We start from the raw sequence: 23866 nt of genomic DNA on the forward strand, positions 1-23866 counted from the left end.
CGGAGTTGATGTTGGTCGCCCACTTCAGGTCCTGAGAGATTGTAATTCCTAGGAACTTGAAGGTCTCGACGGTTGACACAAGGCAGCTGGACAACTTGAGGGGCAGCTGTGGCGAAGCATGCCTCCTGAAGTCCACGATCATCTCTACAGTCTTGAGTGTGTTCAGCTCCAGGTTGTGTCGGCCGCACCACAGCTCCAGCCGCTCCGCTTCCTGTCGATATGCAGACTCATCACCGTCCTTGATGAGGCCGATGACAGTGGTGTCATCTGCAAACTTCAGGAGTTTGACAGTCGGGTTCGCTGAGGTGCAGTCGTTCGTGTAGAGAGAGAAAAGCAGCGGAGAGAGGACACAACCTTGGGGCGCCCCAATGCTGATGCTGCGTGTGGATGAGGTGACCTCTCCCAGCCTGACCTGCTGAAGTCCATGAACAGGATCCTCGCGTAGGTCCCTGCACTGTCGAGGTGTTCTAGGATGAAGTGCAGTCCCATGTTGACTGCATCATCCGCAGACCTGTTTGCTTGGTAGGCAAACTGCAGGGGGTCCAGCAGGGGACCTGTGACACTCTTGAGGTGGTCCAGCACGAGACGTTCAAAGGACTTCATGATCACAGATGTCATAGCGACAGGCCTGTAGTCATTCAGACCCGAGATTGCAGGTTTCTTGGGGAATGGAATGATGGTGGAGCATTTGAAACAGGATGGAACTTGGCACATTTCCAGAGATCTATTGAAGATCTGAGTGAAGACTGGAGCGAGCTGGTCCGCGCAGACTTTGAGGCAGGATGGGGACACATGGTCCGGGCCTGCCGCTTTGTTAATCTTTTGTTGTTTGAAGATGCGTCTCACATCCTGTTCATGGATGTTTAACGCAGAAGTCAGAGGTGCGATTGTGGTCGCGGATGCGGCCGGGTGGGTGTGTGGTGTGAAACTGTCCTTTTCAAATCTGCAGTAGAAGGTATTCAAGTCATTGGCTAGTGTGCTATTGTTCTCAGCTTGGGGGGGATCGTCGCTTGTAATTAGTCAGCGATTGGAATGCATGCCAGACTGATTTAGAGTCGTTTGCGCTAAACTGATTTTCCAACTTTGCTGCATAGATCCTCTTTGCAATGTTAATTTCTTTAGTCAGCTGGTTTCTAGCTCGATTATACAGGGCCCTGTCCCCGCTCTGATATGTGTCTTCCTTAGCTTGGCGAAGCTGCTTAAGTTTAGCAGTGAACCACGGCTTGTTGTTGTTGAATGTGCGAAATGATTTTGTTGGTACACAAACCTCTTCACAGAAACTGATATAGGATGTGACAGTGTCCGTATATTCATCCAGGCTGCCAGCTGAATTTTCAAAGACACTCCAGTCTGTGCAGTCTAAACAGCTTTGAAGTTCCATCTTTGCTTCATTGGTCCACTTTTTCACTGTTTTCACTGTAGGCTTCGCGCATTTAAGTTCTTGAATTAAGCAGTGATCAGACGAGCCCAGGGCTGCACGAGGTATAGCACGGTATGCGTTTTTTACCGTAGTGTAGCAGTGGTCTAAAGTATTATTTTCCCTGGTAGGACAGTTGATGTGCTGCTTGTATTTAGGGAGTTCGTGGTTGAGTTTAGCTTTGTTAAAGTCCCCGAGAATAATGAGGGCTGAGTCCGGGTGTTTTTTTTCAATTTCGTTGACTTGTTCGGCGAGCGTTAGCAGTGCGGCGTTCGTGTTAGCTTGAGGCGATATGTAGACTCCAGCCAGTATGAACGATGCAAACTCACGTGGCGAGTAGAATGGTTTACAGTTTAAAAATAGCGACTCCAAATGCGGGCTGCAGTGTGTGCTGAGCTCCGTGACGTCCGTACACCATTTTTCGTTGATATAGAGGCATATCCCGCCGCCCTTTGTTTTCCCCGATGATTCCATGTCGCGGTCCGCTCGATGAATGAGGAAGCCGGGAAGCATGACGCCGCCATTGGGTACAGCCTCACAAAGCCAGGTCTCCGTGAAGCACATGGCCACGGAACGTCCGAAGTCTTTACTGGTCTTTAACAGAAGATGAAGCTCGTCCATTTTGTTGGGTAGGGAGCGTACATTCGCGAGGTGGATCGACGGGAACGCCAATCTGTGTCCTCTCTTGCGGAGTTTCACCTGAATGCCGGTCCGTTTCCCTCTGTGGCGCCGCTTCCGTCTCCATGCCGCTCCGGTGAGTAACTCGGGGAAAAAACTGAGCGGATTTGCGAAAGTTGGTGATAGAACACTTCAGAAAACCAATGTCAGTAAATTCAGTTTGGCGCTACAGCTGTAAGTGCAACTTGAAACTCTACTATGCAAAGCAAAAGCCATTTATCAACAACACCCAGAAACGCCGCCGTCTTCTCTGGACCCGAGCTCATCTTAGATGGACTGATGCAAAGTAGAAAAGTGTTCTGTGGTCCGACGAGTCCACATTTCAAATTGTTTTTGGAAATTGTCGACGTCGTGTCCTCTGGACCAAAGAGGAAAAGAACCATCCGGACTGTTATGGACGCAAAGTTCAAAAGCCAGCATCTGTGATGGTATGGGGCTGTGTTAGTGCCAATGGAATGGGTAACTTACACATCTGTGAAGGCACCATTAATGCTGAAAGGTACATACAGGTTTTGGAGAAACATATGCTGCCATCCAAGCAACGTCTTTTTCATGGACGCCCTGCTTATTTCAGCAATACAATGCCAAACCACATTCTGCACGTGGTACAACAGCGTGGCTTCGTAGTAAAAGAGTGCGGGTACTAGACTGGCCTACCTGCAGTTTTCAATGGGACCTGCCTCCCATTGAAAATGTGTGGTGCATTATGAATCGTAAAATACGACAACGGAGACCCCGGACTGTTGAACAGCTGAAGCTGTATATCAAGCAAGAATGGGAAATAATTCCACCTCCCAAGCTTCAACAATTAGTGTCCTTAGTTCCCAAACGTTTATTGATTGTTGTTAAAAGAAAAGGTGATGTAACACAGTGGTAAATATGACCCTGTCCCAGCTTTTTTGGAACGTGTTGAAGCCATAAAATTCGAAGTTAATGATTATTTGCTAAACACAATAATGTTTATCAGTTTGAGCATTAAACATCTTGTCTTTGTTGTGTATTCAATTAAATATAGGTTGAACATGATTTACAAATCATTGTATTCTGTTTTTATTTGTTTAACACGTCCCAACTTCATTGGAATTTGGGTTGTACGTTTATGTGCCCTAAAACGCCCAGTACAGTACAAAGTTATTGTAACTTTAGTTATCCGTTACATCGAGGCTCCGCTGTGCTATACTTTATTTATGGTGAGTTATTTGGCATTGTTCTTAGCGATTAGTTTATAGGCGTTGTGTTTAGCATGTGTGCCTCTCAGTTGAGATGTCCCGGTTTCAAATTTTGGATAAGACCCTGCTGTGTGGAGTTTGAATGTTCTGTTTTTTCACAGTAGTCTGACTTTTTCCCACATTCCAAAAAAAAATAATGTTATCTTAATTGACGACTCTAAATTTCCCACCGGAGTGAATAAAAGTTTAAATGGTTGTTTAACTATATGTGCTCCAACTCTTGCCCAAAGTCAGCGGGGAGAGGCTCCAGCTCACCCGTGACCTTAACGAGGACATGGTTAGAAAATGGATGGGTCGATAACGGGCATCCAAATTGCCCTAAACGTCCAATTTAACTTGGAATTTGTAAAAATTTGAGTATAATTTGAAAATAGATGATTGAAGGAGGATATGAAGGTGGTCCTTAGTTAGCTAGATCTGTGTTATAATTTCCAGTTTGCAGTCCAAGCAGTAATGGTTTCCAGTGCCGATGTGAGGATCATTACCGTTGGTCATGTGACCAGTGTTTCATGTATGGATTATGTGACAACATCACAAATAACACATGTGGATGCATCAATGCTATTCCTCCTGGTGGACAATATTGCCAACCTGCTGATCAACACAGTAAGCAATGTTAAATTGTTTCATAGACATCAATATCCATTTTGGTTATTAAGTTGTATTTATGATTTCTCTTTTTTTTCTTGGAGACGATACTTTCTGTCCCAGCACAACAACAGCTACTTTTCCTACAATGTGTAAGTGAGAGAGCTTTTTTTTTTTTTTTTTTTTTTTTAACAATGTTAAGCAAATATTTCTGTAGCTCCATGGGGAAAGAAATCCTCCAGCATGAGACAGGAGGTTATGTTTTGATTTATGCTGTATTTAATTATTGTTTATACATGACCAACATAACACAAAAATTATATTACATTGCTTCGCACATGATTATACGAATGCTTAATCTTTTTTACAGCTACAACTCTATCAACACCAACAACTGTAACAAATACGACAACTCTATCAACACCAAGAACTGTAACAAATACTACGACAACTATATCAACACCAACAACTGTAATAAATACTACGACAGCTCTATCAACAACAACAACAACTATTAAAAATACTACGACAACTCAAACACTACCAACAACAACAAGAGAAACAAGTAAGAGCCTATATGTATATTGTGTTGTAAACTGGTGTTTATCACAGAGAAATGCATGTTACACAAAAAGCTGATTCCTTTGCATGAAGTTTGTGTAATGGGCAGTTATTGTCTCCAAAAGCTGGTTTTCAAACGTCTCAGTTTCCTAAGTTGATTAACTTAATTAAATTTTTTTTATCAATACTTCCTACTAAATATCAGATTTCTTCTACAACAGCTTCACCGACAACAGGTAAATTCAAATATATCACATTAACAACACAGCAATAACAAATAACATACTGAACCGTTTCAATAGGTACTATGTTTAAACTGAGACAATATAATGTCTCAACAAATCCCCATAGTAAACACTACAGTATCAGAAAAGACTACGAATTCCACTACTAAAACCTCCACCAGCACCAGTACAACTGTTTCGGATCCCCTGACAACCACTTCTGAAAAAAGAGGTGTAGTATACTGTAGCGTATACAGGTTAAATAACAATGTAATTAATTTAGGAGAAAAGAATGAGCTGGAAGTGACGCCTGCGTTACTTCCAATTTAGCGTAATTTTAAATTACAGCATTATAAATTAAGCTATTTCCTAGTAAAAGGGGCACCACGTCACTTTTTATGCGGATAAAATTGAGGGAAAGTGACGAGAAACCTTTTTATCAGTCTCGTAATCTGAAGGTTGCTACACTTTCTAAAATTTTGGTAAGAGTTCTAGACGGCCAAAGGTTTCTTTCCTCGAACCCAAACACACACGACAATGCAGGTAATGAATTTTATGGAAATTTTCATGATCTAACATAGGGAATCTACAGGGAAGCAATACACAAAAACACGATACAAACAAAGTACGGACGAACATTGGCAAAGGAAACTGACTGATGTGAGATTGGTAGAATGAGCGTGTAGTGACAATGCATATAGCTGGGGATTCTTGTTCTCGTTAATTTAAAACCCAAATATGCACTAATCTGTACTTTTAGTCGACCGCAATGTTGGACTTACGTGTCTTAAACACGATTGAGCCAGCCAGGTCGAGCTTCCGGGCGTTCAGCCGGACTGGTCCGCACGGGGAACAGGTGGATTTGGTGGAAAAGAGGAAGAAAAAGGATAAAGGGAGCACAAAAAGCTCCCAGGCAGGATGGCAGGAGCCTGGGTGTCTGCTCGCAAGACGTTCGTAGCGGACGTGGAGTGCCCGCTTTCGTCCCCACGGGGTGTGCTCAGGCCCCCGAAAACCTGTGGGTGTCACGAGTACCCCGTCCATTGTCCAGTGGCAAGTGGCGCGGCACACAGCAGGGCGGAGATGGCTCTCCGGGCTGGCTGGTGGTGGAAGTTAATTAATTTAGCGTTCTGGTGTAAAACTAGGTGTCTTTTGTCTCCGGTTTGATGCTCCTGGTGCTGGTAATTCACTTAGCGTCTGTATGCAAAGTAAATCTCGCAACTCCGTGGTCGTCTACCTCAGCGGGGAGAGCAGCGGTAGCCCGAGACTGGGATGCTGGGTGTCATCTTTTAATGGTGTGTCCGCTACAATACATTCTTATTAATTATTTTCATTTTGAACTAATAACATACTGAACCATTTCAATTAGTATTGTTTAACCTGAGTCATTTCCAGCAAACGTAATGACTAAACAAATCACCACAGTAAACAAGACTACAACTACCACGAAGGCTACCACTACGAAAACCTCCACCACCACCACCAGTACAACCTTGAAGACCACTCCTGAAATAACAGGTGTAGTATACATTATGATTTATTATTTTCTTTTGATAAAAGTAAGAAATGCATGCTTTTGCATTATTTGGTACAAGAGATTGTTGTTGAAAAATAAATATTATGAAACAGTTATTGAGTGGAAGTATTGGACCTTCTGCACGTAAGACGTGCTCTGATACCGATTCTGGAGGGGGTATAGAGCCAGTTGGCGAGTTTCATTTGAATCTACAAGTGGCCACAAACTTGTTCCAAAGCTGCCCAGCGTACTGTACCCTGAAAAATTTGTCATACCGTGATCACAAGCTGGGAGGGAATGTACTGGAATCCGTGGAACTGTAGTGCGCCTTTTCAGCCTCCAGGATTCAGCAGCGCCTTGCCTGCCACAACATGTCACAGATATTGTGATAGCAGTGGCGGGCTGTGCATTTCAGACGTGGACCTTCGCTAGCAGTCAAATGGACCACCCCCCTCACCCCTTTGATGGATATACATCATGGGGAAGAACCCTACCAAACCCCTGTCTCCCACGTCATCCGTGCGAGCCACATAGTTGTTGAAGGGGCGAATAAATTCTTTACTGGGTTGAAAACAAGCCAGCCAGCTTCAAGCATCGTCCGACTTACTGTCACGTCCAGTTTGTCTTAAAATGTCTGCCTTGAAATTGAATTTTTAATCATAATTTCCATCATGTTCGTCATTTTGCTCAGCCGCCAGCTTCACATAGTGTTATGTAGGGAAAATCCACTCGAGTAGCTCTAAACCACTCAGACGACGGAAAATTTTTAACGTCACCGGGGGCCTGCTCTGTGGCGCTGTTTATTGAATCTTATTGAATCTGAAATCTGATTGGTTCAGATTAGTAAAAAAAAGATCGGCCAGCAATCTTGAGTCTGAAGGCCCTGGGAAGATTGCAATCATATGACAACGCACAGAGAAACTGAAATGTGAGTGGACCCCAAAAAGGTAACCCTTAAACGACTGGAGGCTGCTCAGCCAAGACACACTATGAAATGAATACAAGAGACTGTATATATTGACTGTAATATATTGATACAATTTTATGTAAGTTATAAATTCAGGTCAGTGCTTTTGAAAAGGATTAAGCCAGCAGAGCAGGCTCTGAAATCACCCCCACTGTATGCCTCTGCAAGATAGACAGTAAGAAAAATCAGCAAGGGTTGAACATGGAGAAGAAATTGCCAAAATCAGCCTACGCTTCAAAACACAGATTGGTTTCTCTTTTGTATTTACTTATATTTGTGACAGATAATCATAATAATATTGTTATCCACTTGTCTACTCTTTTGTCTCTTTTTTCTCTCTCAACAGTATTCAATTTAGAAATGTCCATCAAGTTCGAAAAAGAGTACACGTCAGAATTGAGCGATCAAACAAGCTCTGGTTACAAGAACTTTGAGTCTCAAATCATTAATGTGGTAGGTCCTAGGAGTACGAACATGTCTTTTGTACATGTATTTTTACTTGTCCAAGTCCTAATGTTGACTCTCACTCACAGTTACGTGGCCAATATGGAGGACTCGCAGGATTCATTAATGTTTTTGTGATGGCTTTCAGGTAAACATGGCACAAACACAGTCAGAAATTTGTTTAAAAAAGGTCTCAATGGTTGCTTATGTTTCTTCTTACAGTCCAGGAAGTGTGATTGCAGATTTTGTTGTTGAAACATCACAAATTGACACTGAGAAACTTACTAAGGTGAATCAAGGACTCCCTGAAGCAATGAAAGACATTGCTCCTGTCCTTGGCCCTGTCACTGCCCGTTACCATAGTAAGTTTCACCATTTATTTATTTATTTTTTTTGGTAACTTTATCCAACTTGTAATTGCTTCATATATGTTTTCCAAAGGTTCAACTGAAATCACATTTCCAACTGTGACATATACTGGAAGGTCAATGACATTGACATGTGATCCCACTTCTGAGGGTATTAATTTGGGAAGGATCACTGAAGCTAAATGGAAATTAAATGGACGGGAAATCAAAGATAGTGGACGAATTCAAATAATTGTAACTGCTACAGTATCCAATCTAATAATTAATAACGTGATTCTTGCTGATGCTGGTAAGCAAACTAACATTTGTTGATGATTGAATTACAATAAAGCCGGATAATTATTCAACCTCTTTGTCGTTTAACAGGTCTTTATGAATGTAATATGATGGCCAGTGCTCTGACTTTTCTGCAAATGGGAAATTCAGCAAAAATCAGACAAGCTCCAAATGTGAAAACATCGGGTAAAGTCAATGTTAAGTGTGCAGATGGAGAGACACATCCACTTCAGTGTTGTGTGCAGTCAACCTATACTATCAGGTGGTTTCAGGGCACCAGTACTTTAAACTCAGGTAAACCAGAAATGAAAAGTTCACCACCTTGCCTTGCCATTTTTCCAAGCAATATTTTAAAATTTTCACAGAGACAAATAATGATGGAGAAAGCAACTGCATTTTGTACAAATACAGTTTGAGTGGCTGCAGAGATTCATCACCCCGAGAATTGAGATTTACATGTAGAGTACTAAATGAAGCAGAAGAATTTGAAGAGACAACAACAATGATCATTTTTAATGCCAGTAAGAGAAACATTTTAAACACTACTTTCCCTTATTATGAACTATTATTACCATATTTTGTGTAAAAATAACATTATTTTTCCCTAAAGATTTCGTATGTAGTAATTCACTGTATGGGAACGGACGACCAGGTGACAACGCAACCATAGCATGTGATCCTGGTCAAGAGGGGAACAGGACAGCAATATGCAGGGATACAGGGGAATGGAGTCTTTTGGAAGACAATTGCATTGTGACTGAAATTAAGGAATTGCTAATCGAATCTGAGGTAGGTGATCAAATTCAACATACAGTATTTCCCTCTTCATACCAGTATATGAGTAAAGGGGAGAATAGTCTGAGCAGAAATCCAAGACTTCATCGTCTCTCGTCACTTCCTCCATACTTCTTATCAAATAAGTGAATCATCTCAACACTGTCACGTGTGGGGAGTAGCTGGACCCAAGAGCAGGCGGAGGCAGATGTAAAATGATGAACAGTTTATTGAGGCAAGGTTATGGAGGTGGTCCTGGATGTGTTGGCAGGCGGCGGCGTGGACAGATGGCAGACAGTGGACAGAACAGGCGGCTGGCAGGAATGACGTGGGTCAGGAACACAGGGGAGCACTGAGAACGAGGAGACACAGGAGTTAACAGGGGAACAAGGCGTTAAGTGGCTTACTTGAGTAAGGTGGGCCATGGTACCGCTAGGAGAGGCTGCAATTCTTTGGCGAGGATGTCCGGGAACAGGCAGGCTTATATACACCAGCGGTGCTGAGGCTAATTGATGACAGGTGCTGAAGACAGAGAGGGGAGGGAGGAAAGAGAGGACACTTGTGTCTTGTGTTTAGTGAATAATGCTTAGTTCCCAGTGAAGAGGACTCTCTAAGTGTAGCTAAAGATTTGGCCACATAAACACGTGATGTTGTGGCTAACTATACACAAATGTGGCTAAGAGATTTTTATACTGTTTAGCCACATTGGCTAAGAGGTTTCATGACCCTGTGTCAACACTGAAGAAGACATCAAAACAGATACAGAGCTTCATCAATAGGCTCTTCCCAATATGTGAAGAGCCCTTCTGGGTTTATATCCCATTAGCATTTCTTTCATGTATTCAGTACCTTAACCATTTAGTGATTATAGACCAGTAGCATAATTATAAAATATATTCTGAAGCTGACTGGGAGCCAGTGTAAAGACTTTAGAATTGGAGTAATATGACTTCTTTGTTCTTGTCAGAAACCGAGCCGCTGCATTATGAATGAGCTGCAGCTGTTTAATGCTCTTTTTAGGGAATCCAGTCAGAAGACCATTACAACAGTCAAGTCTACTTGACATAAAAGCAGGAATGAGCTTCTCCTGGTCTGCTTGGCACATGCAAGCCTTCACTCTGGATATGTTCTTTAAATGGCAGAAAGCAGTTTTAGTCATGGATTTGATATACTGTTGAAAGTCAGGTCGAAATCTATTAGTACATCAAGGTTTCTGACTTGGTCTTTGGTTTTTAAAGAGTGTGACTCCAGGTATTTACAAACAGCAATCCTCTTTTCTTTTGTTGCCAAAACAATTATCTCAGTTTTGTTGTGGTTTCATTGAAGACCATTTTGGCTCATCCAGTTATTTATCTGTTTTAGACAGTGACACAACACCTCAATTGAACTATGGTCATCAGGAGACAATGCTAGATATACAGTAACTGTGTATCATCTGCATAGCTATGACAGTCAAAATTAAAGTTCTAAAGAATTTAACCCAAGGGTAGCATATAGAGGCTGAACAGGAGGGGTCCAAGAACTGACCCTTGAGGGACCCCATAGATCATTGCCATTTGATGAGATTGAACACTTCCAATGGTTACAAAATAACTCCTTTCCTCCAAGTAGGACCTGAACCATTTAAGGACTGTTCCATTTAGTCCTCCCCATGTTTCCAACCTGTTCAGCAGTATATTATGATCTACCATATCAAAAGCCGCACTGAGATCCAGCAAGACCAGAATTGACACCTTTGCCGAGTCAGCCTTATATCATTTAGCCCTTTGATAAGAGCAGATTCTGTACTGTGATGAGTTCGGAAATCTGATTGAAATTTGTCAAAAAGTCCATTTAAATTCAAGCTTTTACTGAGTTGATTAAAAACAACTTTCTCAACAATCTTGGCTATGAAAGGAAGATTTGAGATGAGTCTATAGCTTGCTAACATGGAAGCGTCCAGCGTACTATTTTTTAGAAGAGGCTAAATGGCAGGTGATTACTCACACTGTACATATTTCGCACATTGGACACGTTCACATCTCATTCAGGGTCCCCTGGGAACTGGCATGAGGCCTGATGAGGCGGGCGCCGGGCCGGGTGGTGGCACATCTGTGCTGGTTTCGGGTCTGGTTGCCTCCCTCGCACCCCCCTCCCGCCCTTCTCTGCACTGCCGGTCCTCCAGTTTTAATGCATCATACACCCATCTGTTGGGGGAGGGCAGTGTGGGGCGGGGGAGGACACTGTTTTGGCAAATCTTTTTCTGACAGAATAAGTAAGGAAGGAATCTTGTCTTTGTGGGGTTTTATTACAAAATAGAGGAAAACCTACAAGTCTTACGAGTTGTCACCCCTTACTGAAGCCCAGACAGAAAACCGCTTTGTTATATCGAAGTGAGAGAGACAGAGAAGGAAAGCAAACAATTATTTATGTCCAGCTGCACTAATAGTCACAACATAACTAGGAACATTACGCACAGAGAGCTAGTAGTCACAACATAACAATAAAGCATGTGAAGGTTGTATAAAACTAATAAGTAAGATTTGATATATATTAAACTTAATTTTTCTTACACAGCACCCCACTTTTGATTATATTAATCAATCCATGATTAATCACATATCACATATTGTTAAACACAAATGATCAAAACACAAATGAAAAATGGAATAGCAAAAATCAATCAAGCTAAAAATTATTACATATTGCAAAACACTAATGATTAAAATCCATCCATCCATTTTCTGAGCCGCTTCTCCTCACTAGGGTCGCGGGCGTGCTGGAGTCTATCCCAGCTGTCATCGGGCAGGAGGCGGGGTACACCCTGAACTGGTTGCCAGCCAATCGCAGGGCACATACAAACAAACAACCATTCGCACTCACAGTCACACCTACGGGCAATTTAGAGTCACCAATTAATGCATGTTTTTGGGATGTGGGAGGAAACCGGAGTGCCCGGAGAAAACCCACGCAGGCACGGGGAGAACATGCAAACGCCACACAGGCATTTGCATGAAACTGAAAAAATGATATGCATTAACAAAATAACCCTACAGTCATCCAGAATTTCACACCTCAGGTTTAAGAAAATGCTTCATAAGCGGGTTGTAGTCAGTCATGCAACAGAGTTAGGCTGAGGAATATGAACCATGGTCATCATTTAAGTTGCCAATGTCATCCAGGCAGTCGGATCGAGGGAAGAGGTCAGGAAAATGTTCGTCAGAGACTGAATAGTGAAATTGTGCATTGTGAACAAATGCTGTGTCAATCATGCGAGAAACTAGAGATTTTATCAAAGGGACCAAACAACAGGACATGAAAAAGAGAACAAGCAATGCGATACAAACCATAAGTGTAAAGCGATACAGCCAACTTTGCTGTCCAAGTCCAGTGAACCAATTCGAATGGAACAGCTCCTCGCTGGCAATGGCATCGCGAAGTGTCGTGAGATTTTGAATGCCACTGGCTATGATGCCTGTATCAACAGCGCTGTCAGGAATGTATTTGCAACAGGTTTGGTTCAAGAGAGTACAAACACCGCCTTGAAAAGCCATTCGTAGATCCAGTGTTGCGGTTTTGGAGGGCAAGAATGGTCAGGTTATTGTTAACAAAACTAGAAAAACGTTTCATATCGTAACATCAATTTGCCCGCCCCAATTTGAGGAAATAGTGAGTATAATATCTTAGTACCTGTACTCCAAACCTTGTGATCAGTTGGGACATATGTGCCCCAAACTGCATCATGTTCCTTAAATTGGGCTTGTCTACGACGACGGGAATGACATTTGGCAGAGATAATGTACAAGTGGTCTGTTAAAGCAACAGGAGCGCATCAACCTGACCAATCGGGAACGAGTCTATTGTTTGCACTGTGTCCGCAAAGCCAGTACACGCCCTCAAAAGACAACAGGTGCTGACATAAAGGGAAGACAGGTAGTATCAAGAAGAGTTTGGGAATTGTTCAGAGAGGAATTAGAGACAAAGGTCGTGCATCAGAATCAGAATCATCTTTATTTGCCAAGTATGTCCAAAAAACACGCAAGGAATTTGTCTCCGGTAGTTGGAGACGCTCTAGTAAGACAACAGACAGTCATTTGACAGAGAACACTTTTGAGACATAAAGACATTAAGAAAAACAGTAACTGAGCAATAAAGGGTTGCTAGTTATCTGGTAATGCCGGTACAATTTATTAATTTTTTTGACAATTTTGCAAAAAGATGCAGAGTCCTCTAGCACTTAGAGCAGTTCGGATGATTAATCTCCCAATAGTTCGGTGCAATGACCATTGTGCAAAGGGTGCCAAGACTTCAAGGAGTGTATGCAGTTTAAAGTGATGAGTAGTGCAATAATCTGGGACAATGTTGATTGTGCAAATGTTGCAGATACTCCTCAGTCAGTCTGCAAATGGGGCAGATGCTACTCTGGCATGAGTGGCCAGTATTGGTCAACAACACATATGCAAAGAGTGCAGCAACTACTACGGTGAGTGCACGAGTAGTATATAATTGGCTCGACAGAAATGTGACAACAAACTCAGGCAAAAGAAATTGGCAGCATGTTGAAATGTGAGCTGTTCAAGAAGTTGATTGCAAGAGGGAAGAAGCTGTTGCAATGTCTGCGAGTTCTAGTTTGCATTGATCAGTAGCGCCTACCTGAGGGAAGGAGCCGGAAGAGCCGGTGACTGGAATGGGGATGGTCCGAGAGGATTTTGCACGCTCTTGTCTTAGTTCTGGCAGCGTGCAAGTCCTCAAGGGTGGGTAGGGGGGTACCGACAATCCATTCAGCAGTTTTGACTGTCCGTTGCAGTCGGAGTTTGTCCTTTTTTGTAGCAACACCAAACCAGACTGCGATGGAAGAACACAGGACTGATTTGATGACCGCTGTGTAGAACTGCATCAGCAGCTCCCGTGGTAGGCCGTGCTTTCTCAGAAGCCGCAGGAAGTACATCCTCTGCTGGGCCTTTTTGAGGACGGAGTTGATGTTGATCGCCCACTTCAGGTCCTGAGAGACTGTAATTCCCAGGAACTTGAAGGTCTCGACGGGTGACACAAGGCAGCTGGACAGCGTGAGTGAAGTATGCCTCCTGAAGTCCACGATCATCTCTACAGTCTTGAGCGTGTTCAGCTCCAGGTTGTGTCGGCCGCACCACAGCTCCAGCCACTCCACTTCCTGTTGATATGCAGACTCGTTACCATCCTTGATGAGGCCGATGACAGTGGTGTCACTTCAGGAGTTTGATACCCGGGTGCGTTGAGGTGTAGTCGCTCGTGTAGAGAGAGAAGAGCAGCGGAGAGAGGACACAACCTTAGGGTGACCCAGTGCTGATACTGCGTGTGGATGAGGTAGTCTCTCCCAGCCTCACCTGCTGTGTCCTGCCCGTCAGGAAGCTGTAAATGGCAGATGGCAGGCGAGACGCTGACTGGAGAATTTTGGAGGAAAGGAGTTCACGGATGATGGTGTTGAACGCTGAGCTGAAGTCCACGAACAGGATCCTCGCGTAGGTCCCTGCACTGTCGAGGTGATCTAGGATGAAGTGCAGTCCCATGTTGACTGCATCATCCGCAGACCTGTTTGCTCGGTAGGCAAACTGCAGGGGGTCCAGCAGGGGACCTGTGACGCTCTTGAGGTGGTCCAGCACGAGACGTTCAAAGGACTTAATGACCACAGATGTCAAGGCGACAGGCCTGTAGTCATTTAGAACCGAGATTGTAGGTTTCTTGGGGACTGGAATGATGGAGGAGCGTTTGAAACAGGATGGTACTTCGCACAGTTCCAGAGATCTATTGAAGATCTGTGTGAAGACTGGAGCGAGCTGGTTTGCGCAGCCTTTGAGGGAGGATGGGGACACAAGGTCCGGGCCTGCCGCTTTGTTAATCTTTTGTTGTTTGAAGATGTGTCTCACATCCTGTTCGTGGAAGGTCAACGCAGAAGTCAGAGGTGTGATTGTGGTCGGTGGTGCGGCCGGGTGGGTGTAGGGTGTGAAAGTGTCGTTCTCAAATCTGCAGAAGGTATTCAAGTTGTTGGCTCGTGTGCTATTGTTCTCATCTTGGGGGGATCGTCGCTTGTAATTCAATCCCCGGCCCCACCTGTGTGGAGTTTGCATGTTCTCTCTGTGCCTGCGTGGGTTTTCTCCGGGCACTCCGGTTTCCTCCCACATCCCAAAAACATGCATTAATTGGAGACTCTAATTTTCCCGTAGGTGTGAATGTGAGTGCGGATGGTTGTTTGTTTGTATGTGCCCTGCGATTGGCTGGCAACCAGTTCAAGGTGTTCCCCGCCTCCTGCCCGATGACAGCTGGGATATGCTCCAGCACGCCCGCGACCCTAGTGAGGAAAAGCGGCTCAGAAAATGGATGGATGGATGGATGGATGGATTGTAATGCATGCCAGACTGATTTAGAGTCATTAGCGCTAAACTGTTTTTCGAACTTTGGAATGTTAATTTCTTTAGTCAGCAGGTTTCCAGCTGGATTATACAGGGCCCTGTCCCCACTTTGATATGCGTCCTCCTTAGCTTGGCGAAGTTGCTTAAATTTGGCAGTGAACCACGGCTTGTTGTTATTGAATGTGCGAAATTACTTTGTTGGTACACAATCCTCTTCACAGAAATTGATATAGGATGTGACAGTGTCCGTATCCAGACAGCTGAATTTTCAAAGACACCCCAGTCTGTGCAGTCTAAACAGCTTTGAAGTTCCATCTTTGCTTCATTGGTCCACGTTTTCACTGTTTTCACTGTAGGCTTCGCGCATTTAAGTTCTTGCCTGTATGTTGGTATTAAGTGAATTAAGCAGTGATCAGGTGAGGCCAGGGCTGCACGAGGTTTTGCACGGTATGCTTTATTTAGCGTAGTATAGCAGTGGTCTAAAATGTTATTTTCCCTGGTGGGACAGTCAATGTGCAGCTTGTATTTAGGGAGTTCATTGTTGAGTTTAGCTTTGTTAAAGTCCCCGAGAATAATGAGGATACAGGGACACAGGAGGAGATACACAGTTATCAGTTTCAATATGGAAACCATATTCAGCTATCCACTTCTCCACACACGCTATAGATTTTTCCCCATATTTTCCCCTCATATGGGTCATGATAGGTGACGTGTACACTGGTAATACTTTTTTGCTCTTCCCTCCTCCCATTTTCTTAGAAGCGCTTCTCTTTTTTTCCCACAATATTCGAAAGTCTTCGAAATTGTTGGGGACCTAAACCCTAATCCCTGAACTTCAACTGGCAGAGCTAACCTAGACCTTAACTAGACTCTTTAACCTGGACTTTAACTAGACTTTACCAATGGAATGTGGGGTGAGCAATAATACCAATACCACAATACAAAAGACAAGATTGTTCCAACCAAAATACACAATACACTACTATACAATCAAACATTATTCAATTCTTTACCGTAATTCTCTGTTCTGGTCCTTTTGGAATACCGAGGTGATGGCCAATCCAGGAGGTCAGCCAGGCAGTCCCCCGTCCTAATGCTTGGGTAAGGGCAGGACTAATGTGCTGTCACTGGTCCGGAGAGTCTCTGTTTTGGCAAATATTTTTCTGACAGAGTAAGTACGGAAGCAATCTTGTCTTTGTGGGTTTTTATTACAAAAAAGAAAGAAGTCTTTGCAAAGAGAGGAAAAGGTACAGGTGTTACGAGTTGTCACCCCTTACTGAAGCCAAGACAGAAAACCCCTTCGTTATATCGAAGTGAGAGAGACAGAGAAGGAAAGCAAAAAAATTATCAATGTCCAGCTGCACTAGTAATCACAAATAACTAGGAACAATTATTACGCGCAGAGAGTTAGTAGTCACAACATAACAATTAAGCATGTGAAGGTTGTATAAAACTAATAAGTCATATTTTATACATATTAAACATATATATATTATTGAATGTCCTCTCCGGGTGTCTCCCCCCCCCCCCCCCCCCCCACCCCTCCCTCCACAAATAAAAACACGATTTGAGTGCTGTAATGTTACTTGTGCTCAAATATCTAGACTGTCTAACCATTGCTCTGTTGTGATTCACACCCCTTTTCCCCTTGTCCACTCTCCCCCTCTGTCTGTCCCCTAAAACCCTTTTCTGGCTGGCTGCGTTTTCAATAAACATCAGAATAATTTTAAAAATTACAAATAAGCAAAGAGAGTATTTCAAACTCTCCTGTTACACAGTAAAACTTTTCCTGCACAAAAGGAATGCAGATCCACCATTTTGCAGGGCGATGCAGATGAACAGGAGAGTTTAAAAAAAGCAAGAACAGACAACACAGAATAAACAAGCTCAGGACATGGCAATCATTTACAGGACCAGTTGTGAGACGTGCGTAAATGAGAACCATGAATTAAGAACAATGCATTTTCCTAATGTTGCAAACACGTGACCCACTTTCATAGAAGTTAAGAACAATTGAGAATTGTTTTGTTTAAAAATAGCCTCTGAAAACATATGTCCAATATATTATATTTTTAAATGCTCATTTCAAATGAGTTTGCGGTCCCACCAAAGGCATATTGCTTGCATGATATTCAAAGACCTCTGTACTATACTGGAAAAATCAGCATAGGAATAGATGTAATTTATTTTGCAACCCACCTAAAATTGTTCCGCGACCCACCAATTGAGAATTACTGCCCTAGATGACCCCCTTGGGCTTCAGAAAGAGGAAAGAAAAAAAAATCACACTACACCAGGTTTGATGCATAGGGTGGTTCCCATCACAATGTTCTTTTCGCCCAGGAACTGTTGGATGCTCAGAGTATTGTGATCAGGGGTGTGGCCATGGTGAAGCAGCCACAAGTTGTCCCTGAACAATGCAAATGTCACGGATCTCTTTGTAGACATGCTGGTTGATTGTCTGGGCCGCATTTAGGGGTAAACAAAAAAGTTTGAGTAAAACGTTTGGGTGGAATATGAATCTTTTGCAAAACGTTTCTGACACACCTCGTATTTTGAAAATTCATATTTTCAACTATAAACAGAATGACTTGTCAAGTCATGTAGTTTAAGTGAAAGTCAAGTCGAGTCAAATACCCAGTCAAAGTGAAAGGTGAGTCTTTCATAAATTTTAGCCAAGCAAGTCCTAAAATTGTTGACTGCTGTGAGGGTTTAGTTTTTGGACTCAAGCAAAGGGCTTGTTGGTTGATAAATACAGAAATTTACATAATTCCCAAAATGTTTATAATCTTGAATTTCTAGGATTTGGTTGAAGAGGAAGTGCCACAATTTGTAGCAGAACTTAATGATGTCGTCCAGAATGAAAAACAAGACATTACGAATTCATCTGCAACCATATCAGCTATTGTTGACATCCTGAATACCATCGCCGTTGTTTCTAATAAAGTGAATGAAACTGTCATGCAGGTATGATGACCTTTCATTATCATTTACAATGCAGCATAATCATACAATATTGAAAGACACCAGGAAATATTTCTTCTTTTGTAGAATGTGCTGGAAACAGTTGACGTCCTCGTTGGTGACGATGCAAGACAATCTTGGGAATTTCTGAGAGAAACTCGCCGCAATGACAGCTCACAATTGCTTAATTCAATGGAGATTATCTCTGATGAATTAGATGGGGAGTTTGCCATCAGAACCGGATTAATTCTGCTCAACACAACAAAGTTCAATGACTCCTTTATGTCAGACTTCAACTCCAGCGTTGTCATTGATATTCCAAACACCAACAGTACCAATCTCGTCATCACCACCATTGTTTTCTCCACCCTCGATAATGTCCTGCCAACACGGAACGCCAGTTTTAACAGCACCCTTACAGATACCAACAGCACATCTGTTTCCTTTAATGACACCATTAATGCTGCAGTGGCACTTGTCAGAGTAAAAACAGAGATTCAGAATGTCAGTCTGAGTTTCAAAAAGCAGAACGACTCCCTGACACAGAATCCACAGTGCGTCTTTTGGAACTTCACCCTTTTTGACAATTTGGGTGCTTGGGATGATGAGGGTTGCACGTTAGTTTCCGATATAAACAATACAGTGACCTGCAACTGTGACCACCTCACCTCTTTCTCAATTCTGATGGCAACAGATATCCCTGAATCAATACGAGTTGCTTTGGATATTATCACATATATAGGAGTCAGCATATCTCTGGCAAGTCTCGTCATATGTCTCATTATTGAAGGATATGTTTGGAAAGCCTTGACTAGAAACAGCACTGCGTTCATGCGCCACATGTGCATTGTGAACACTGCCCTGTCTTTGCTGATCGCAGACATTTGTTTCATAATTGCTGCTGCTTATGCCAAGAACCCACTTGAAACCCCAGGAGAAGACCATAAGGTTCCACTGGGACCATGTACCACAGCAACTTTTTTTATGCACTTTTTCTACCTGGCTCTCTTCTTCTGGATGCTTGTGTCAGGTCTTCTTCTGTTCTACCGAACCGCCATGGTCTTCTCCCATATGTCCAAATCAACCATGATGGCTATTGGCTTTGTTTTGGGCTACGTGTGCCCTCTTATAATAGCTGTTATTACTGTTGCTGTCACTGCCCCAGGAAAAGGATACATCAAGGAAGAAGATGCATGTTGGCTGAATTGGTATAAGACCAAAGCCCTACTGGCTTTGGTGATACCGGCATTGGCTGTAGTTTTTATAAACATTTTGATTACAATCGTGGTCTTGTTCAAAATGCTGAGAAGAGGTGTAGGAGATGCAACCACTACTGATGAAAAGTACACACTGGTTGTCGTTGCCAGATGTGTGATCATTTTGACTCCCTTATTTGGACTCACATGGTCTTTGGGAGTGGGAACCATAATATCATCCACAAATGAGGGGATCCACATTGCTTTTGCCTTCTTCAATTCTCTCCAGGTATGTTCTTCTCTTCAAACCTAATCGTCTTTCTAGGATGTACAATTTGTGTGATGTAACTTTGGTCTTGTTTTAAAATTTGTATTTTTTTAGGGTTTCTTTATTTTAGTGTTTGGGACGCTGCTGGATTCCAAGGTAATTTCAGTCATTTTCACTTATCAAAATTGTTTAGCCGAGTTAGGTGTACACCACTCAGGTACTGGAAGAATTACAATATCACACTTTTAGGAGCTTTCTGGTATCCAAGATTGATCGATTAATTAGCGGAATGTGATTGTATAATTAAAGGTCCCATGCCATCAAAATCCAATTTTTTTTTTACTGTTTTATACATAATAGTGTCAGTGTCATGGGATTGGGGGGCATGCACGGGCCACGCCCCCCCAAAGACATTACTGTGGTCCCCCCAAATGAGTTGTGCCCTGCCACAGGTCCCAGCAGTGTAGCCTTTTCGTGCCATACTTTAAATATAATTTTTTCAGGCTTTACACTTATCAGGATTTTTGGGCCCGATCACCGATCAGCGAGTTTAAAAAAAACAATAACCAAACACCGATCCGATCACAAGATGGAGAAATGTGTCTTTAAATGACTTGTTAATTTACTGTATATACTTGTGTACTGTATACTGAGTATCTTCAAAAGTATTCTCTGTATACTGAGTATCTTTAAAAGTATTCTCTCTTCAGGTCATGTATTCTAATCAGTCATGTCAAACCAACATTACAACATGACAGAAATAATGAAATAAATAAATAAAAATACATTAAAAAACTATGTTAGCACCTAACTTAGTGAAATTAAATTACTTAATTGTAATTAAATTACTTCACACACACCCAAACTTTAGAACATGATTCGACAGGACTCCGGCATGTTTAGTACAACCATTAGTGGTTGTACTAAACACATTTTGTTACCTGATTGCGAGCCGTATCGTATTAAAAGTACGTGAACATACCTCAAGCAATCCTTAAATGAACGTCCTCTCCCGGCGCGATCCATTGTTGTTGTCGTCGGCATGTTAACGAGTGTATCCGGTCACGTTTGAGTTGACAAGATAAAGCCCAGTGATCATAAAAGACGGGATGCGGCGGTATCAGAATACATTTTAATTGCAGTAGTCTGATATAGTGCAATCGTGAAAGACCAAATTTGTCTTGTAGTCGTATTCAGGCATTAGGTGTTGTCTTCCTCAGACGTGTTGTCTGTCTCACACGGCAACTTTTTTGTTTTTGTTTTGTTTATATAACTTTATTGGTGGTCCGATATTTACAGTACTACGTCAAAAGACATGCGACAAGGCAAAAAATAAGCTAGCTTTTGGATTCAAATATACTGTACACAATGGTGACGCGGAGTAAATGTCTTTTGTGGAGCCGATCATGATCGGCGAATAATGACATTAAAGCCAATCAGCCGATACCGATCAAGCTGATCAGATCAGTGTAAAGTCTAAATTTACTCATTCTAAATTTATTTATTTCAGTAACCAATGGTGCATATGATAAAAGAGAAAACAAAACAAAAATAGGAAAAAGGGTGTTGATTGTTTGCATATAGCACGGTCACTTCCTGTCCATGTACATATTGCACGTCTCATTAGTGAGCTGACTGCTTTCAAACTTAGCCCAGCATTTGGCGCCTCCACAGCAGTAGCCTATGCGAGAATTCAATCTCCCCTTTTGAGAAACCGACCACAAGCGCACAATATTCCATAAAATAAACGCCCATGTTGGTTCAGCTGGCGTTTGAGGAATGTGATGTTACACAAGCAAGTGGAAGGACAGTAGGACACCGTTGTCAGCCCGTCACACAAAGAACAATGCCCAGTGTTTAATTAACTCAATGTCCGCCTTTGAATACTCGTTTTATAACGCTTAATGTTGAATGTGTTGATTGTGAATGTGCACATGCATGCGTGCGCGTACCTGTCTGTGGCGGCTTCAGTAACGCTTCAGTGTGTGTGTGTGTGTGTGTGTGTGGTTGTGTGCGCGTGTGTGTCTGTCTGTGCGCGCACGCACACTTTTTTGAGGGTTAAAAAGTGCCAACCACGCTGACCAAATGACCACTCGTCGGACGCTCTCTGGCGCTGACATTGATATGTAACATAGGCTAAAATTACTCTGTGACCTGTGTTAAGTTTGACACCTGAGCCGTTTGTCGATTGAATGCAATAGTCTTTAAACAACAAACTGCTTGCAAACGACAGGATTTGAAATCTCAGGTGTTGTGACGTAGTTGCGCCAATTAACATTCAAGTATCTCCCCACTTCATGAATGCTACATGGCCACTTATGTCAGGAAAAATGTGACAACCAGCTGCATCTTGTGTTAAGCTTAAACTTTGCATCACCTACAAAATTCAGAAGAGTTGAAGATTATATGGCTTCAATTTATTTGGGCATTTAGCATTTCGGAACCAGAATTGTTTAGTGTTCGGGCCCATTTCGTGGAGTATGACTTTGTAAACATGAGCTTTCACACACTGCTGTAAGTGCATTTCCAGGTTTTGAGGGAGCGATATGAAGCATACTTGTTATTGTGTTTTACAACAATCCTTAACTATAATTACAATTTATATTGTAACTGTGGATTAAATTGTGAAGCTTGCGGTCGTTGTCGACCAAATGTGCACAAGCCAGTGAATAACGCGCAGGACCAGCCTCTCAAAAGATCCTCCGCTCTTTTGTTTCACCCAGATCCACTCTTCTGTGGGGTTGTGAGTTGCCACCTGTTATTTCCGGTCACATTCCTTATTACTGGGTGAACAAGCCAACGCTTGGTGAATTCTGCCACACAATGATAGTCAGTCCCCATATTGAAGGATCTGTCGCTATGAACGCTTGGCTGCCGAGATATCGCCAAGGTTCAATCTGAGTGAAGATGTTTTCCATATTTAAATTGAGAAGATCTCAATCTCCAACCATACAGTTATCCCACCGAACGTTCCAAAGTAGCATATGTCACTAACCTCCTCCGCAGCAAAGCAGCAAAATGGTCCACTACATTATGGCACAACTCCTCCCCGGTCCTCCTTTCGTTCGATTCCTTTTCCACCGAACTCCGTGAGGTTTTTGATCACCCCATTCAGGAGAAGAAGAAGAGAAGAAGCCACCGGTCGTCTCCACACACTCACTCAGGGCGCTAAGTCCGTGGCGGAATATTCCATCGACTTCCGTATCCTTGCTGGTGAATGCGGGTGGAATGACGCAGCCCTTAGGGGAATCTTTTCAAACGGTCTTTCCGAACAAATCAAGGACGAGCTTGCGGTCCGGGACGAGCCCTCCTCTCTCGAGGCTCTTATCGCCCTCTCCATCCGTCTGGATAACAGACTGCAATAGAGAGCCCGTGAGAAAGCGCTATGCTCACGTAAACACTCTCCCACTCTGAGCACCACGTAGTCGTCTTCCGCACTTTCGTCACTCCCCGTTTCATCCGATGAATCCATTCAAATTGGTCAAACACGTTTAGATCCACAAGAACGTCAGCATCCTGTCATCCAGCGGCTGTGCATCTACTGCGGTCAATCCGGTCACTTTATTTCCTCGTGCCCCCTCCGACCAGAAAGACCAGGCTCAGAGCGTCCCGAGAGCGTCGCGGTGAGCCAAACCTCCGTTCCCGCAAACTCTCCCTCCCGCATGACCGTTCCCGTCTGCAATATCATTTCAGCTCATAACACCCCCGTCGCTGCCCTTTTTATTAATGAAGAAATAATTCACCAGCTCCAAATCCCTCTCCAACCACTTCCATCCTTGAAAAAAGTCACAGCCCTGGATGGCCGAGTAATTTCCCTGGTCACCCATCAAACAGTGCCCATCACACTCCTTATCTCAGGCAATCACCGTGAAAACATTTCCATTTTTGTCATTTCTTCCCCTGAGACCCCCTTAGTGCTTGGTATTCCCTGGCTCAAACTCCACAACCCTGCCATAGACTGGGGTCGTTTATCCATCACCGGATGGAGTCCTCATTGCCATTCCCACTGTCTGCTTTCCGCCATTCCACCCTCA

At 43.0% G+C, this 23866-nt stretch overlaps 1 protein-coding gene across 3 annotated transcripts in view; it reads left to right on the top strand.

Annotated features, from left to right (window-relative positions):
• The window catches only part of tnfrsf21 (tumor necrosis factor receptor superfamily, member 21), a 210674-nt gene that overhangs the window by 182331 nt on the left and 4477 nt on the right, over positions 1-23866 (top strand). For 2 of the 3 annotated variants that reach the window (XM_061704192.1, XM_061704193.1), the window contains 14 exons: positions 3760-3930; positions 4017-4064; positions 4283-4477; positions 6120-6212; positions 7524-7630; positions 7711-7769; positions 7844-7983; positions 8063-8278; positions 8356-8559; positions 8631-8786; positions 8876-9054; positions 18207-18371; positions 18456-19853; positions 19947-19988. In XM_061704192.1, the coding sequence (XP_061560176.1) occupies positions 3760-3930; positions 4017-4064; positions 4283-4477; positions 6120-6212; positions 7524-7630; positions 7711-7769; positions 7844-7983; positions 8063-8278; positions 8356-8559; positions 8631-8786; positions 8876-9054; positions 18207-18371; positions 18456-19853; positions 19947-19988 (3173 nt within the window). Of the gene's footprint in view, positions 1-3739; positions 3931-4016; positions 4065-4282; positions 4478-6119; positions 6213-7523; positions 7631-7710; positions 7770-7843; positions 7984-8062; positions 8279-8355; positions 8560-8630; positions 8787-8875; positions 9055-18206; positions 18372-18455; positions 19854-19946; positions 19989-23866 lie in introns of those variants that run through there. The other variant, XM_061704194.1, reaches the window with a different exon arrangement.

Source organism: Phycodurus eques, chromosome 18, assembly GCF_024500275.1.
Source record: "Phycodurus eques isolate BA_2022a chromosome 18, UOR_Pequ_1.1, whole genome shotgun sequence".
Lineage (NCBI taxonomy): Eukaryota > Metazoa > Chordata > Actinopteri > Syngnathiformes > Syngnathidae > Phycodurus > Phycodurus eques.